Raw genomic sequence first — 12,244 nt, 5'->3', positions numbered from 1 at the left:
ATCTGGAGGCTGCGCCTCTCACCCTTGCCACGGTTTTGTGGGCTTTGGCGTTCGTATTTGGTACACTGCAAGCCTCTCTGGCTTTACACCTGCCTTTCTGTGGCCCCTGCGAGGTTGTCCACTTCTCCTGTGAAATTCTTGCTGTCTCAAAGCTGGCCTGCCCTGCCGCTCCTGCCAATAAAGTCCTGATCTTTGCTGTTTGTGTGTGCTTCTTCCTCTTCCCTTTAGCCCTAATCCCGATTTGCTCCCTGGACAGCCTGGCCACCGATCTGCGCATCCGTTCTGTGCCAGGATGGCACGAAACCACCTCCACGTGTGGCTCCCACCTGACCGTGGTGGGTGTCTTTTATGGAAACGCCATCTTCGTGTACGCGGGGCCCGGGAGCGGTAACTCCTCTGGGAGGGAGAAAGTTCTTTCCCTTTTCTACAGTCTCGTCAGCCCCAGTTTGAACCCCGTCATTGACAGTCGGAGGAACAAGCAGGTGAACGAAGATTTGCTGAAGCTTCAGAGAAGGAAGAGGGTCTTTCATTCCATCTAGCTGGCGCTGTCTCCTGTCTTTCTGCTCTTTCTTCTTGAGCTATTGCAGTATTTCTCACGGGATGTTAAGTGGTTAAAAGTGTCCTGGTTTCAGCTTGGATAGAGTTAACTGTCTTCCTAGTAGCTGGTACAGTGCTATGTTTTGAGTTCAGTATGCAAAGAACCTTGATAACACTGATGTTTGCAGTTGTTGCCGAGGAGTGTTTAGACTAAAGTCAAGGATTTTTCAGCTTCTCATGCCCAGCCAGCGAGAAAGCTGAGTTGGCACAAGAAGTTGGCACAGGACACAGCCAGGGTACCTGACCCAAACTGGCCAACAGGATATTCCATACCGTGCAACGTCCCATCTAGTATAGGAACGGGGGAGTGGGGGGGAAATCGCTGCTCGGGGACTAGCTGGGTGTGAATGGTGGGTGGTGAGCGATTGCACTGCGCATCATTTGTACATTCCGATCCTTTTATTATTGCTGTTGTCATTTTATTAGTATTATCATTATTAGTTTCTTCCTTTCTGTTGTATTAAACCCTGCTTATCTCAATCCACGAGTTTTACTTCTTTTTCCGGATTTTCTCCCCCATCCTACTGGGTGGGGGGGGAGTGAGTGAGCGGCTGGGTGGTGCTTAGTTACTGGCTGGGTTAAACCATGATAGAGACAGAGTCACAGCAGCACAGAATGGATGCTGAAAGAGACCTCTAGAGATCATCCAGCCCACCTCGGCTGCTCGAGCAGGGCCAGCTGCAGCAGGCTGTGAGTCTGCTTCTCGAAGGTTCTATTGGCTGCGTTGCTCCCAGGTTATGGAGCTCGCATGGGAAATGGGCAATGAAGAGGGATGAAGTTTCCAGGCACTTTCTGGCCGGTGCAGTGATTTTTTTTTCCTTCTGACTTTTTCTCCCCCCTTGCTGGTCTTGCAGCTGCCCAAGGTGCAGCCAGACAAGCGGAGGAGGGTCCCTGCCTGGCCCGCAGCTCCCTCCCTCGCCATTTTTGGGGTGATTTGGGGTTATTTTGCTGTGTCAGTGAGGCAAAGCTGGGCTCTCCGGGGCTGAGTGTGGTGGGACCCGAGGAAGGCCGTGATGGTCTTGAGGCTTTGAAGGGCTGTGCACCGAGCCCTGTCCCCGCTGGAGGGGACGCTGGTGGTGTTCAAGACGAATGCCTTGCAGCCCTTGTTGTCGTGTGTGCCCGTGTCCCCCCCGGCCCCTAAGGTCTGTCGTCGCAGGGGCTCTGTGCTGCTTTCTGCGTGGGGCCGTGTCCGTGAGTCCTGCAGGGACCTGTCTGTCCTGGCTTCCCCACCAAAGGGCTGCTCCCCCTGGGGAAGGGGAGAGGGGAGTCATCCGCGTCCCGCCCCACCGTTGCCTGCCCCGCTGGTGGTGACTGGGCCCTGGGGGTGGCTCGGTTCCCCTTGGGGCTTGCTGGCTCGGGTCTGAGGTTCAGCGGGTATTTTGCACCTCTTGGGGGCTGTTTCTTGGTGCCCCCTGCTCTCCCTCCCCGTCCCACACAGGCACCGAGCAGTTCTGGAGAAACAGCTTTTAATTGAAAAGACAAGAGAAAAGGTCCCATCCAAGCTGGTCTAACCCCTCCCTAGACCCCCCGCCTACCCCCCCTGCCATATACCCCACCCCTCCTCTCCCACCCCCCCCACTCCCCCCATCTCCATCCCTCTCACCCCTGTCTAATCCCCCACGCACACACACACCCTCACGTTGGCTGCCAGAGCCCTGCGCTTGCTGGGTGCCATTGGCAAGGAGCTCTGCGCCTGCCTCTTCCTCAGCTTGCCGGCCGTGGCAGGTGGGGACAGTGGCAGGTCCATCCCCGCATCCTGCCACGGCTCCTGGGGCTCCATCCTGCCGCCGTTGACTATTTTGAGGCTCAGCATGGCGTCGCTGAGCTCGGAGATGCAGTAGTCGGGGGTGTGCATCTCCTCAGGCAGCGAGAGCGAGCTGAAGTCACGGTCGGGGGTGTCTGTGCTGGTGCCAGCAGCATCCCCGGGCACGGAGCCTCTGCTGGGAGCATCCTGGCTGACCCCCACTCTATCCAGGGAGCAACCGAAGAGCCTTAGGGCCTCTTCCAGGAGCATCTCCTCGGACACTGCAAGGTCGCCTGCAGTGTCCCCAAGGGCTTGGTTGTTGGTGGCAGCGCAGGGGCTGGTGTGGACATCGCCGCCCGGGGGTGACCCCACAGGGGTGGCCGTGCTGGGGATGTTGATCTGTGCCTCCCCGGAGGCACCCCAGCCTCCCTTAACCCTTTCCCTCCCCAGGAGGAGCTGGGGAGGCTCTTGGGTGGGGCGGAACACAGGGAGCCCCCGCATTCCTTCCGCGGAGACGCCAAAGAGTCCTTGGCAGCCAACAGCCAGAAGGGACCATGGCACGGCCACCAACGCAGCTCCCACTGCCTGGGCCCTGGGGCCCCCCGGCGCCCCAGCTTTTCCAGGCATTCGTGCTCCCCAAAACCTTCTACCCTCGAGGTAGGGACCAACCCCAACCCCTGCAGCCCAGGGACGCTCTTGGGGGGCAAGAGCAGAGGTGACCGCCAGCCATCGCTCCTGTCTCATTCTCTTAGGCTCAGCCAACCTATGCCGCCTGCCCGCATGGGAGCAGCCCTTCCCTGCAGCCCAGGCCCCCCAGGCACCACCAGCAGGTATGGCACCCCAGTCTGCTCTGGCACCTTCGCCATCCCCATCACACCCGTTCCCCCGGCACTTTTCGCATGGGGGTTCAGCAAGCCCCGGTGAGCATCCTTGCCCTCGCCTGGGCGGCGCGTGCCCAGTAAAGCCCATCTGCAGAAAATTCCCCAAATATTTGGGGCCACCTCTCCCCTTTCACCTCCTAGATGCGAGTCTCCTCCCCGATTTGCAACCCTGTCCCACTGGCACAGCGGCTCACCCCGTGGGGATGACCCCGGCCAGAAGCTCCCCACACCACTGGCCCAGAGCTGGGGGATGTCGGCCATCGGGGCCGGCTCAGCGGGTGCCCCTGGACAGTCCCCCCGGCCCAGCACGGCTCCCCCTCACCCACACAGGTCTGCAGAGGGCTCCATGTGGCTGCCTCTTCGACCCCCGGGTCTTCTGCATCCAGTGGACAACCACCGACCTGCCTCCACCAGCCACAGCCACGCTCGGCCAAGGCGCCGCTTCTCTGCCGGGTGCTGCCCTGTGGGGTCCCGGGGGCTGCGGGGCCCCCCAGGGCCAACCACGATACCTCGCACCCTACAAAAATCAGAGGAGTGGGGTGACCCCAGACCCTCTGGAGCTGCCAGTGTCCATCCCTGGCTACCAGCACAGCGAGGGGCAGTTGGCACAGATCAACATCCCCAGCACGGCCACCCCTGTGGGGGCACCCCTGGGCAGCAATGTCCCCCCCAGCCCCTGCGCTGCTGCCCACAACCAAGCCCTTGGGGACACTGCAGGCAACCTTGCAGTGTCCGAGGAGATGCTCCTGGAAGAGGCCCTAAGGCTCTTCGGTTGCTCCCTGGATGGAGTGGAGGTCAGCCAGGATGGTCCCAGCAGTGGCCCCATGCCTGGGGACTCTGCTGGCACCAGCAGAGAGGGGAGACGGATGGCCCCAGCCCCCCCAGCGACGCCAACACGCATCCCCGGCTACGAGGACATCAAGGGGCCATTGGCCAAGATCAACACCTGCGGCATGGCCACCCCTGTGGGGGCACCCCCAGGCAGCGACGTCCCCCCCACCCCCTGCGCTGACCCCCACAATCAAGCCCTTGGGGAGCCTGTAGGTGAACTTGCAGCGTCTTAGAAAGTGCCTCTCCATGAGGCCCTAGTACTCTTTGATTGCTCCCTGGATGGAGTGGGGGTCAGCCAGGATGCTTCCAGCAGGAGCTCCGTGCCCGAGGACACTGGTGGCACCAGCGCAGCCACCCCCAACTGCGACTTCAGCTCGCTCTCACTGCCTGAGGAGATGCTCACCCCCGACTACTGCATCCCCGAGCTCAGCGACATCATGCTGAGCCTAGAAATATTCAACGTCATCGGGATTGAGCCCCGGGAGCTTTGGGAGGATGCCAGGATTGACCTGCCACCATTCCCACCTGCCATGGCAGACAAGAAGAGGAAGAGGCAGGCGCAGAGCTCCTTGCCAATGGCACCCAGCAAGCGCAGGGCTCTGGCAGCCAACGTGAGGGTGTGAGGGGGGATCAGACGGGGGTGAGATGGAGATGGGGGAGTGGGGGGTGGGAGAGGAGGGGTGGGGCATATGGCAGGGGGGGTGGGCGGGGGGGGCTAGCGAGGGGTCAGACCAGCTTGGATGGGACCTTTTCTCTTATCTTTTCAATTAAAAGCTGTTTCTCCAGAACCGCTCGGTGCCCATGTGGGAGGGGGAGGGAGCACAGGGGGCACCAAGAAACAGCACCCAAGAGGTGCAAAAGCCCCACTGAGCCCCAAATCCGAGCCAGCAAGCCCCAAGGGGAATGGAGCCACCCCCAGGGCCCAGTCACCACCAGCGGGGCAGGCAACGGTGGGGCAGGACGCGGTCGACTCCCCTCTCCCCTTCCCCAGGGGGAGCAGCCCTTTGGTGGGGAAGCCAGGACAGACAGGTCCCTGCAGGACTCACGGACACGGCCCCACGCAGAAAGCAGCACAGAGCCCCTGCGACAATGACAGACCTTGGGGGCCGGGGGGGGACACGGGCACACACGACAGCAAGACCTGCAAGGCATTCGTCTTGAACACCACCAGCGTCCCCTCCAGAGGGGACAGGGCTCGGTGCACAGCCCTTCAAAGCTTCAAGACCATCACGGCCTTCCTCGGGTCCCACCACACTCAACCCCGGAGAGCCCAGCTTTGCCTCACTGACACAGCAAAATAACCCCAAATCACCCCAAAAATGGCGAGGGAGGGAGCTGCGGGCCAGCCAGGGGCCCTCCTCCGCTTGTCTGGCTGCACCTTGGGCAGCTGCAAGACCAGCAAGGGGGGAGAAAAAATCAGAAGGAAAATAAAAATAAAAATCACTGCACCGGCCAGAAAGTGCCTGGAAACTTCATCCCTCTTCATTGCCCATTTCCCATACGAGCTCCACAACCTGGGAGCAACGCAGCCAATAGAACCTTCGAGAATCAGACTCACAGCCTGCTGCAGCTGGCCCTGCTCGAGCAGCCGAGGTGGGCTGGATGACCTCTAGAGGTCCCTTTCAGCATCCATTCTGTGCTGCTGTGACTGTCTCCATCATGGTTTAACCCCAGCCAGCAACTAAGCACCACCCAGCCGCTCACTCACTGCCCCCCCCCCTCCCTCCCCCATCCAGTGGGATGGGGGAGAAAATCCAGAAAAAGAAGTAAAATTCGTGGGTTGAGGTAAGAATGGTTTAATAGAACAGAAAAGTAGAAACTACTAATGATAATTATAACACTAATAAAATGACAACAGCAATAATAAAAGGATCGGAATGTACAAATGATGCGCAGTGCAATTGCTCACCACTCGCCGATCTGGTTGACTGTAACAGAGGAGCCTCCAGGCAGCTCCTGCTTGGTACCAGCGATTATGCCACCTGCGCGGCTCCGCCGTTACCTAAAGTGCAGCAAGAAGTCCGCGCGCGAACATCCTTTATGCATAGAGATGTTTTCTTCTAAGCAAAGTTGTATAACACCGTGAATGACCAAAAGGAGGAACTTCTCCACAGGCAGGATCTGTACAGTGTGCCAAGAGAAAATCCATCTGGGGTCTGCCCAATGCTGCATGAATGCAGGGTCCCCAGCATCTGAAGGGACCTAAGATTTACTTGCTACCTAGATGCCTCTTCTTCCTGGCTACGTCGCCTCCCAAGATCTTGCCCACCCCCAGCCTACTGGGGAGGGGAGAATGTTAGAGAGACAGCCTTGATGCTGTGCCAGCACTGCTCAGCCATGGCCAAAACACTGCTGTGTTATCAACAGCTTTCTAGCTACCAGTACAGAGCACAGCACTATGAGGGCTGCTGTGAGGTAAAGGAACTCCAACTCAGCCAGATCCAATACAGAAGGAAAGCGGAGAAACAACAGAGGGAGCAGCCCAGGGACACAGAGCCCCAGGTCTCATCTGGCCGCTCCTGTGACCATATGGTGTATCCAAAATCAAATACCTGAAGTGCTCCCTTAGATGCAGTTTACAGCCAGGGGACAAGAAGGTGGCAGTTCTGCATTTTGCAGCTCCCAGGCTGATGGCAGAGCCAAAGCAAAAAAAACCAACCCAAAACCAAACCAACCAAGAGAGGTAAAACTGGAGCACAGGGAGCAAATGCTTTTCTTTCACCTTAGGCCAACGGCTCGGACGCTCTCTATGCTGCCCTGCCACAGAGGGCATCCCTCTCATACCAGTAAGAGACATAAGAGTGAATTAAAGCCAGGACCCCAAACCAGACCAAAAACCCGGTCGTGATCAAGAAAGAAAGTGGAGAATGCATCAACTATAGCAGAAAATTATTTTGGACATTCCCAGTTTACATTTGAAAAAAAGAGGAAAAAAAAAGAGGAGGAATTAGGTATTAAAAGAAGAGCACTGAATGATAAAGCCATAGCAGTCCCTCTACCACTACAAACCCACACCCCCACACGCACGTACGCACACAGACTGAACACCACCAAACTCCCCTTGACTGTGACGTTCCCCTCAGCTTGCTGGTCTAGAGATACTGAATGCCTGAAGCACACCAAGGATAACTGAAAACATCTGCATGGCTTTAATGGGAATCCTCCAACTGAAACAAAGCGCCTTCTCCCTCTGTCTGCGTTGGCACATCCCCGAGTCACGCTCTCACTCCTCTCCTTCAAAGTCAAGATTCCTAAACGTGAAAAGCGGGAGTGGGGAAAGGCGAAGGGAAGAGAAAAAGAGGGAGAGCATCATCAGTGGAAGACCTGCCAGCTGCTGCTGATTCAGCCCTGTTTGGGGGAAGACCCCAGCAGAGAGGAGCTGGTTTGCATGCCATGGTCCTCACTGCCTGTTCCCAGGGACAGGCCATTTGCTCAGCCTTGCCGGCCAAAGCGTGGGAAAAGCGTGGGCATGCGCCATCGCTTGCAGAGGAGCACGTTCACATGCAATCCTTTACCTTTTTCCTCCCTGGATTCAAAGGGTTTCTGTCTTCAAAGTGAGAGCCTTCCATACGGTCATTTGTGACATTTCATCCAGGATAACAATCTCAGAAGGATCAGTCCTGCAATAAATATTTTACATAGCAATCCGTGATTATGGGAACTGATGCCACCAAGAGCATTAGCATCAGCAAGAGGAACAGCGGAGCCCCGAGAATCAAAGCTCTGCATAAGTGTGGGGGATTTTGCTGGATGAGGAGTTTTGGGAGGCAAGCCGGGGAGCTGCAGAGCAACAGCTCTGTGCAAAGGCTCTTGCTGGGGCTTAGCCCCGATCCGGGTTCCTAAGCCACTGCTGGTACAGATCACGCCTGCAACTCCTCATGTGTTAAGTATGAGGATCTCCAGCTACCGTAAAGGCACTGATGAGGCAAGGTTTGAGGGTCAAACGCGAGTGCTGCAGCCACTCTGCTTGCGGTCAGAGCCCTGCAATCACTTCCTGCAGCCCTGCCCCCAAATTTGATTTTCCCACCAAGCTGCCTGCTGGTTTCTGTGGCATGCCCCACAAAGAGGCAAGTGGAGAAAACTCTGCCAAACACCTTCAAGCTAATCTTGCCGGGGTTCCTGGTGCTTGGTGGAGCTTTACCTGTCACTGCTTTGCTTTGGGATATCCACGTCACTGGTCTTCCCCACGTTCAGCTGAACTGAACTTGCAGCAGCAGCAGCAGCTTCCATCACCCTCCTGGACTCCTGATGTAAAAAAGGGACAAATCACGTTCTCTGTCTTTGATCCAAGTGGAGATAAGCTGAATGCCCAGCACAAACTTAGCAGTCTGCCCTCCGCTTCTGCCCCTTGGCAGCTATAGGTATTAGTGCAGCAGGGGAGAAACCGTTCACTCCAAAGATTTCGGGGCAGGGGGATTGTGTGTTCAAAACACGATTATGAACAAGTCTTGCCAGCAGCAGCAGCAGCAGCATCTAATAATAATCATCATAATGATAATGACCTTTGTGAAAAACGACTCGTTTTAAAAATTACACCTGTATTCAAGCGTTCAGCTCACTGCTACTTGAGGAAACAAAGGTTACAAAAGTTACAGGCTATTGGGATCTATTTCGATTGAGTGCTGATCTTCCCCCAACGTTTCCAGACAAGCTGTAAGAGAAACAGGCAATCTCACAGCCACACGGAGATGTCCAGCCCCGAGGACACAGCAAGCCTTACCTCTTCTTCTCCTCCGGATTCATTTCTGGCATCGTCCAACTTCTTCTTCCTTTCTGGCATAAGGTCATCCAGAAAGCTGAGCTCTCGCTTTGAGAAGCAGAAATCCATCGCTTTCCGGACAAAGACGAGAGCCAAAACCTTCATAAATAAGAGGGGAGATGCGGTGAGCTCAGAGACGATGCCACCTCTCACTCCAACGCTGCAAACACCCCGCTGCCGAGCGGTGGCAGCTTTTACCATCATGGGAAAGATGATGGCGGCACGGGACACCTTGATGGTCCAGAGCAGGACGAGGCAGGTCAGCTGGATCGCCGTGAAGAAATGCACCTTTCGCAAGGGCACGTGCCGCAGGTAGATGAAATCCGGCTGGTGTTTCGCCGGCACCCAAAACAGCTTCAAGCGATCAAAGAACTGCAAAATAAAAGGGAAAGGTTGCCACCTTGGGACTGCGGCAAGTTTCTGGCCCTCTCGAGACGTGGAGGCACTTTGCAGCATCTCGCTTGCCGTCAGAAATCCTGGATCCCACCGCATTCCTCCTGGGAGCAGCACCCATTTTCCCTTCGCTCCATCTAGCAACCGGCTTGCCCCTGAGAGCTGCCCACCAAATGGCAACTATTCCATGCCATTCCATTATTAGCATTTCTCGGCCCACTGAATCCCCCCGTTAGGATTTCCACCAGTGGTAGAAACTGCCTTCCGTTTGCACTGAATTGCCCCGCTTTTCACGTAAACAAACACTGACCTGCCCTAAACCCTGCAACAGAGAGCGCTGAACTTGCCTGGTCCTCCCAGCCCTATATACCTCCTGTGCCTCCACCAATCTCTTTTTTACACAAAACAGTTTCATTGCTTGCTCTGCGAGAAGTTTTTCCCATGCCACTGCTTTTTTCCCTGCTGCTACAGAGACAAAATACCAGGGAGCCGACATGCTGCACGCTGTAAAAGAGTCCGTACCTGAATTCCTCTGAGCGACGACACACCCATGTAGAGAAAGACGCCATAAAGCACAGGCATTGGTATAAACTGGGGGGGGGAAGAAAAAAAAAAGAAAGAATGCAATCGTTTCTTTTCCTGTATTGCATTTTCAGTATTACCACCCTCTTCCACAGGCACTGCCTAAAATTGCTTGAAGCTTTCCAGCTTCCATTCAGGCTTAGAGATGGGTCAGATTTTAACCATTTTTTTGCCATGTTGTGCGCACGAGTGAGCTAAGGCTCTGCTTTAGGCTGAACTTGGGAGTTACCTCTCCTCAGAATAATCCTTTTTTCCAGAAAGGTTGGAGGAAAATAGGCGATTTCACCCGTGCTACCCTATGCCGCATTCTCTGGCGGTAGAAGAAACACTTCTGCCTATTCTTGGGGCAACAGGCAAAGGCCACAGGCCTCCTTTTAGCCTAGAGACGAGATTACTTTGTGGGAGGAACGTGCTAGGAAGCCCACGGGGATGACCTCAGTGTGTTTAGCTCCTGGGAACGGCTGCTCCGGGGCATTTGGGGAGCAAACTGCAGCCACTAAAGGGCTGCCTGTTTGAAAGACAGCAGATGTGCTGGTCTGAATATGCTCAACTGTAACCCATAAACATGGGCGGGCCTGAAAGACACCCAAAAATTCAAGCAGTTGCGTTGCTTGCTCGTCTCAAGCACACCAAACGGGGGCCCGAAGGGCTGCAAAGCCTAACGGAGGCTGGTTCCCACCGTGGGTCAAGCCCCAAGGGTTGGGATCACCTCCTCCTCCTCCGCTCCACAACTAACTACTCAGGCCTGCAGAGAGGGGACTGTTTGTCTGTAACCTCCAACAAGCTCGCGGTTGTTGGGTGGTTTGCATTTTCCTCTCACCTTTAACACAGAAGTGAAGAAGACGGAGCAGCCCATGAGCACCAAGACCAGCAAGCCAGTGACTCTCTGCTCTCGTATCCCCAGAAACTTGGGTTGCTCTCCTGGAGCTGAGCAGTCAGACTCTACTTTGAGGCTATTCACGTGGGTGATGGACAGGACGGTCGCAGCCACAAACCAGGGCAGCCCCATCACAGAGCACACCCCGAGCATCTCTGCCACCACGAAAAGGTCCAGGTGGTACCCACATCCTTTCTGCAGGCAGGAAAACAAGAAACAGAGCATCCCATAGCACAAGAGCAAGGATAACGTCGCAAGTCAGACTCAAACCCTGCTCGAGCACATGTCAGCTGCTTCAGAATTCAAAACAAGAAATGGAAACAAGTAACGGTGTATGCAGGCTTTGCACAAGCACTTGGCATGAAAATCTGGCAGTTCAGACACAATGGATATGCAGAGCTTGTGCGATACATACTTCTCCAAAAAACAACAACCGACAACCCAAAAGCACCAAACCATTTTTTTCTTTCACAAAGAAAATTCTACCACTTGCAAGGAAGGTGTGACTCTGAGTTATCCCTGGCAGCGCATCAAAACAATTCATTCCCCACACCTGCTGCTGCTGCCATTTTAAAACAAAAATGCACTTCTCTATTGCTCCAAGATTAATTAGCTCCTCCAAAAGGTTGCTCATCTGAACTGCCCTGTCACTTGCTCCCTGCATCGTCGTTAATCCAGGAGAGCATCCTGCCACGCAGCCTGACTTTGTCCCAAACCAATGCCTTCAGAAAGCATCGGGAATAAGCTTCTCCCCAGACCTGCAGCCCAGAAGGGGCTGGGGTCATCTCTCGCAGGCCCTTACCTTCAGCTTGTGCTCCTTCCTGTTCACAATAACGGCACTGATCTGCTGGTCCATGAATATCAAGATGGTGCAGAGCAGAGCTGGGACGAGCGCAGCCAACACCGTCCACCAAGGGTTGGGTCCTATGGGGTTGATGAACCACCCGCGGTCCTCTCTGGTAGGCTGCAACAAAGCCCACACATCAGCATCGTCTCCCAGCCCAGGCACTCCACTGGCTTTCATTTTCCCCTCCCTCCCTGTGTCAGAGCACCTCCCAGCCCTGGCTTCATGTCCCCCTCTCCCGGGGGCTTCAGCAGTGCCAGTCTCCTCTTTGCAAGCACCTCTAGATACTTCCCCTGTAGGTATCTAGTTTTGGGGCCATCTTCTCATTTCCAGGAGGAAGCAAGGCACTTGGAGGTGGAAGAGGAGATGGTCACACCACCAGCATCTCCTCCAGACTCAGCCCTGCCCTGCCCCGGCATCACCTTGTGGCACCCCCATGTGCCAAAACACCCCGTTACCTTGAACGCATGGGGGACCTGGAGCTTCGGCGATGGGATCCCAACCACAAAGTCAAGGAGCACCATGATGACGATGGTGAGGAAAACAGCAAAGTCGCTCACTGTGGACCGTACCTGGGGCGAGAAACCAGAGGTGAGAGGGGCATGGCAAACAGGGCCGTAACGTGAGATGCAAGAGTTGCAGACATCCACAACATTAAGGCTGCTTAACCAAATCCCACCACCCCTCTGAGCACATGCAGCCTGATCCCTTGCTTAGATACTGCTGCTGTGTTTGT

General features: G+C 55.6%; 1 protein-coding gene across 1 annotated transcript; it reads left to right on the top strand.

Moving 5' to 3' along the window:
• The first annotated feature begins 4,088 nt into the window (after positions 1 to 4,088).
• On the top strand, positions 4,089 to 6,059 carry LOC126037526 (proline-rich protein 22-like). Its single transcript, XM_049797858.1, has 3 exons — positions 4,089 to 4,187; positions 4,287 to 4,658; positions 6,024 to 6,059. Exons 1-3 carry the CDS (start codon positions 4,089 to 4,091, stop codon positions 6,057 to 6,059), a joined length of 507 nt encoding a protein of 168 aa, XP_049653815.1.
• Positions 6,060 to 12,244: the final 6,185 nt, after the last annotated feature.

The sequence above is a fragment of the Accipiter gentilis genome, unplaced genomic scaffold (assembly GCF_929443795.1).
Source record: "Accipiter gentilis unplaced genomic scaffold, bAccGen1.1, whole genome shotgun sequence".
NCBI classification, from domain to species: domain Eukaryota; kingdom Metazoa; phylum Chordata; class Aves; order Accipitriformes; family Accipitridae; genus Astur; species Astur gentilis.
Note: the sequence above shows the minus strand (reverse complement) of the source record. Positions and strands in the feature narration are given on the sequence as shown.

What these genes read in the sequence shown, in the direction of transcription:
- LOC126037526 (XM_049797858.1), top strand. Translation starts at nt 4,089, where the DNA reads ATGGCCCCAGCCCCCCCAGCGACGCCAACACGCATCCCCGGCTACGAG. An exon ending in CCTGCGGCATGGCCACCCCT is followed by an intron (nt 4,188 to 4,286) that starts GTGGGGGCACCC and finishes GCAGCGTCTTAG; the next exon opens with AAAGTGCCTCTCCATGAGGC. An exon ending in GCAAGCGCAGGGCTCTGGCA is followed by an intron (nt 4,659 to 6,023) that starts GCCAACGTGAGG and finishes GCTTGGTACCAG; the next exon opens with CGATTATGCCACCTGCGCGG.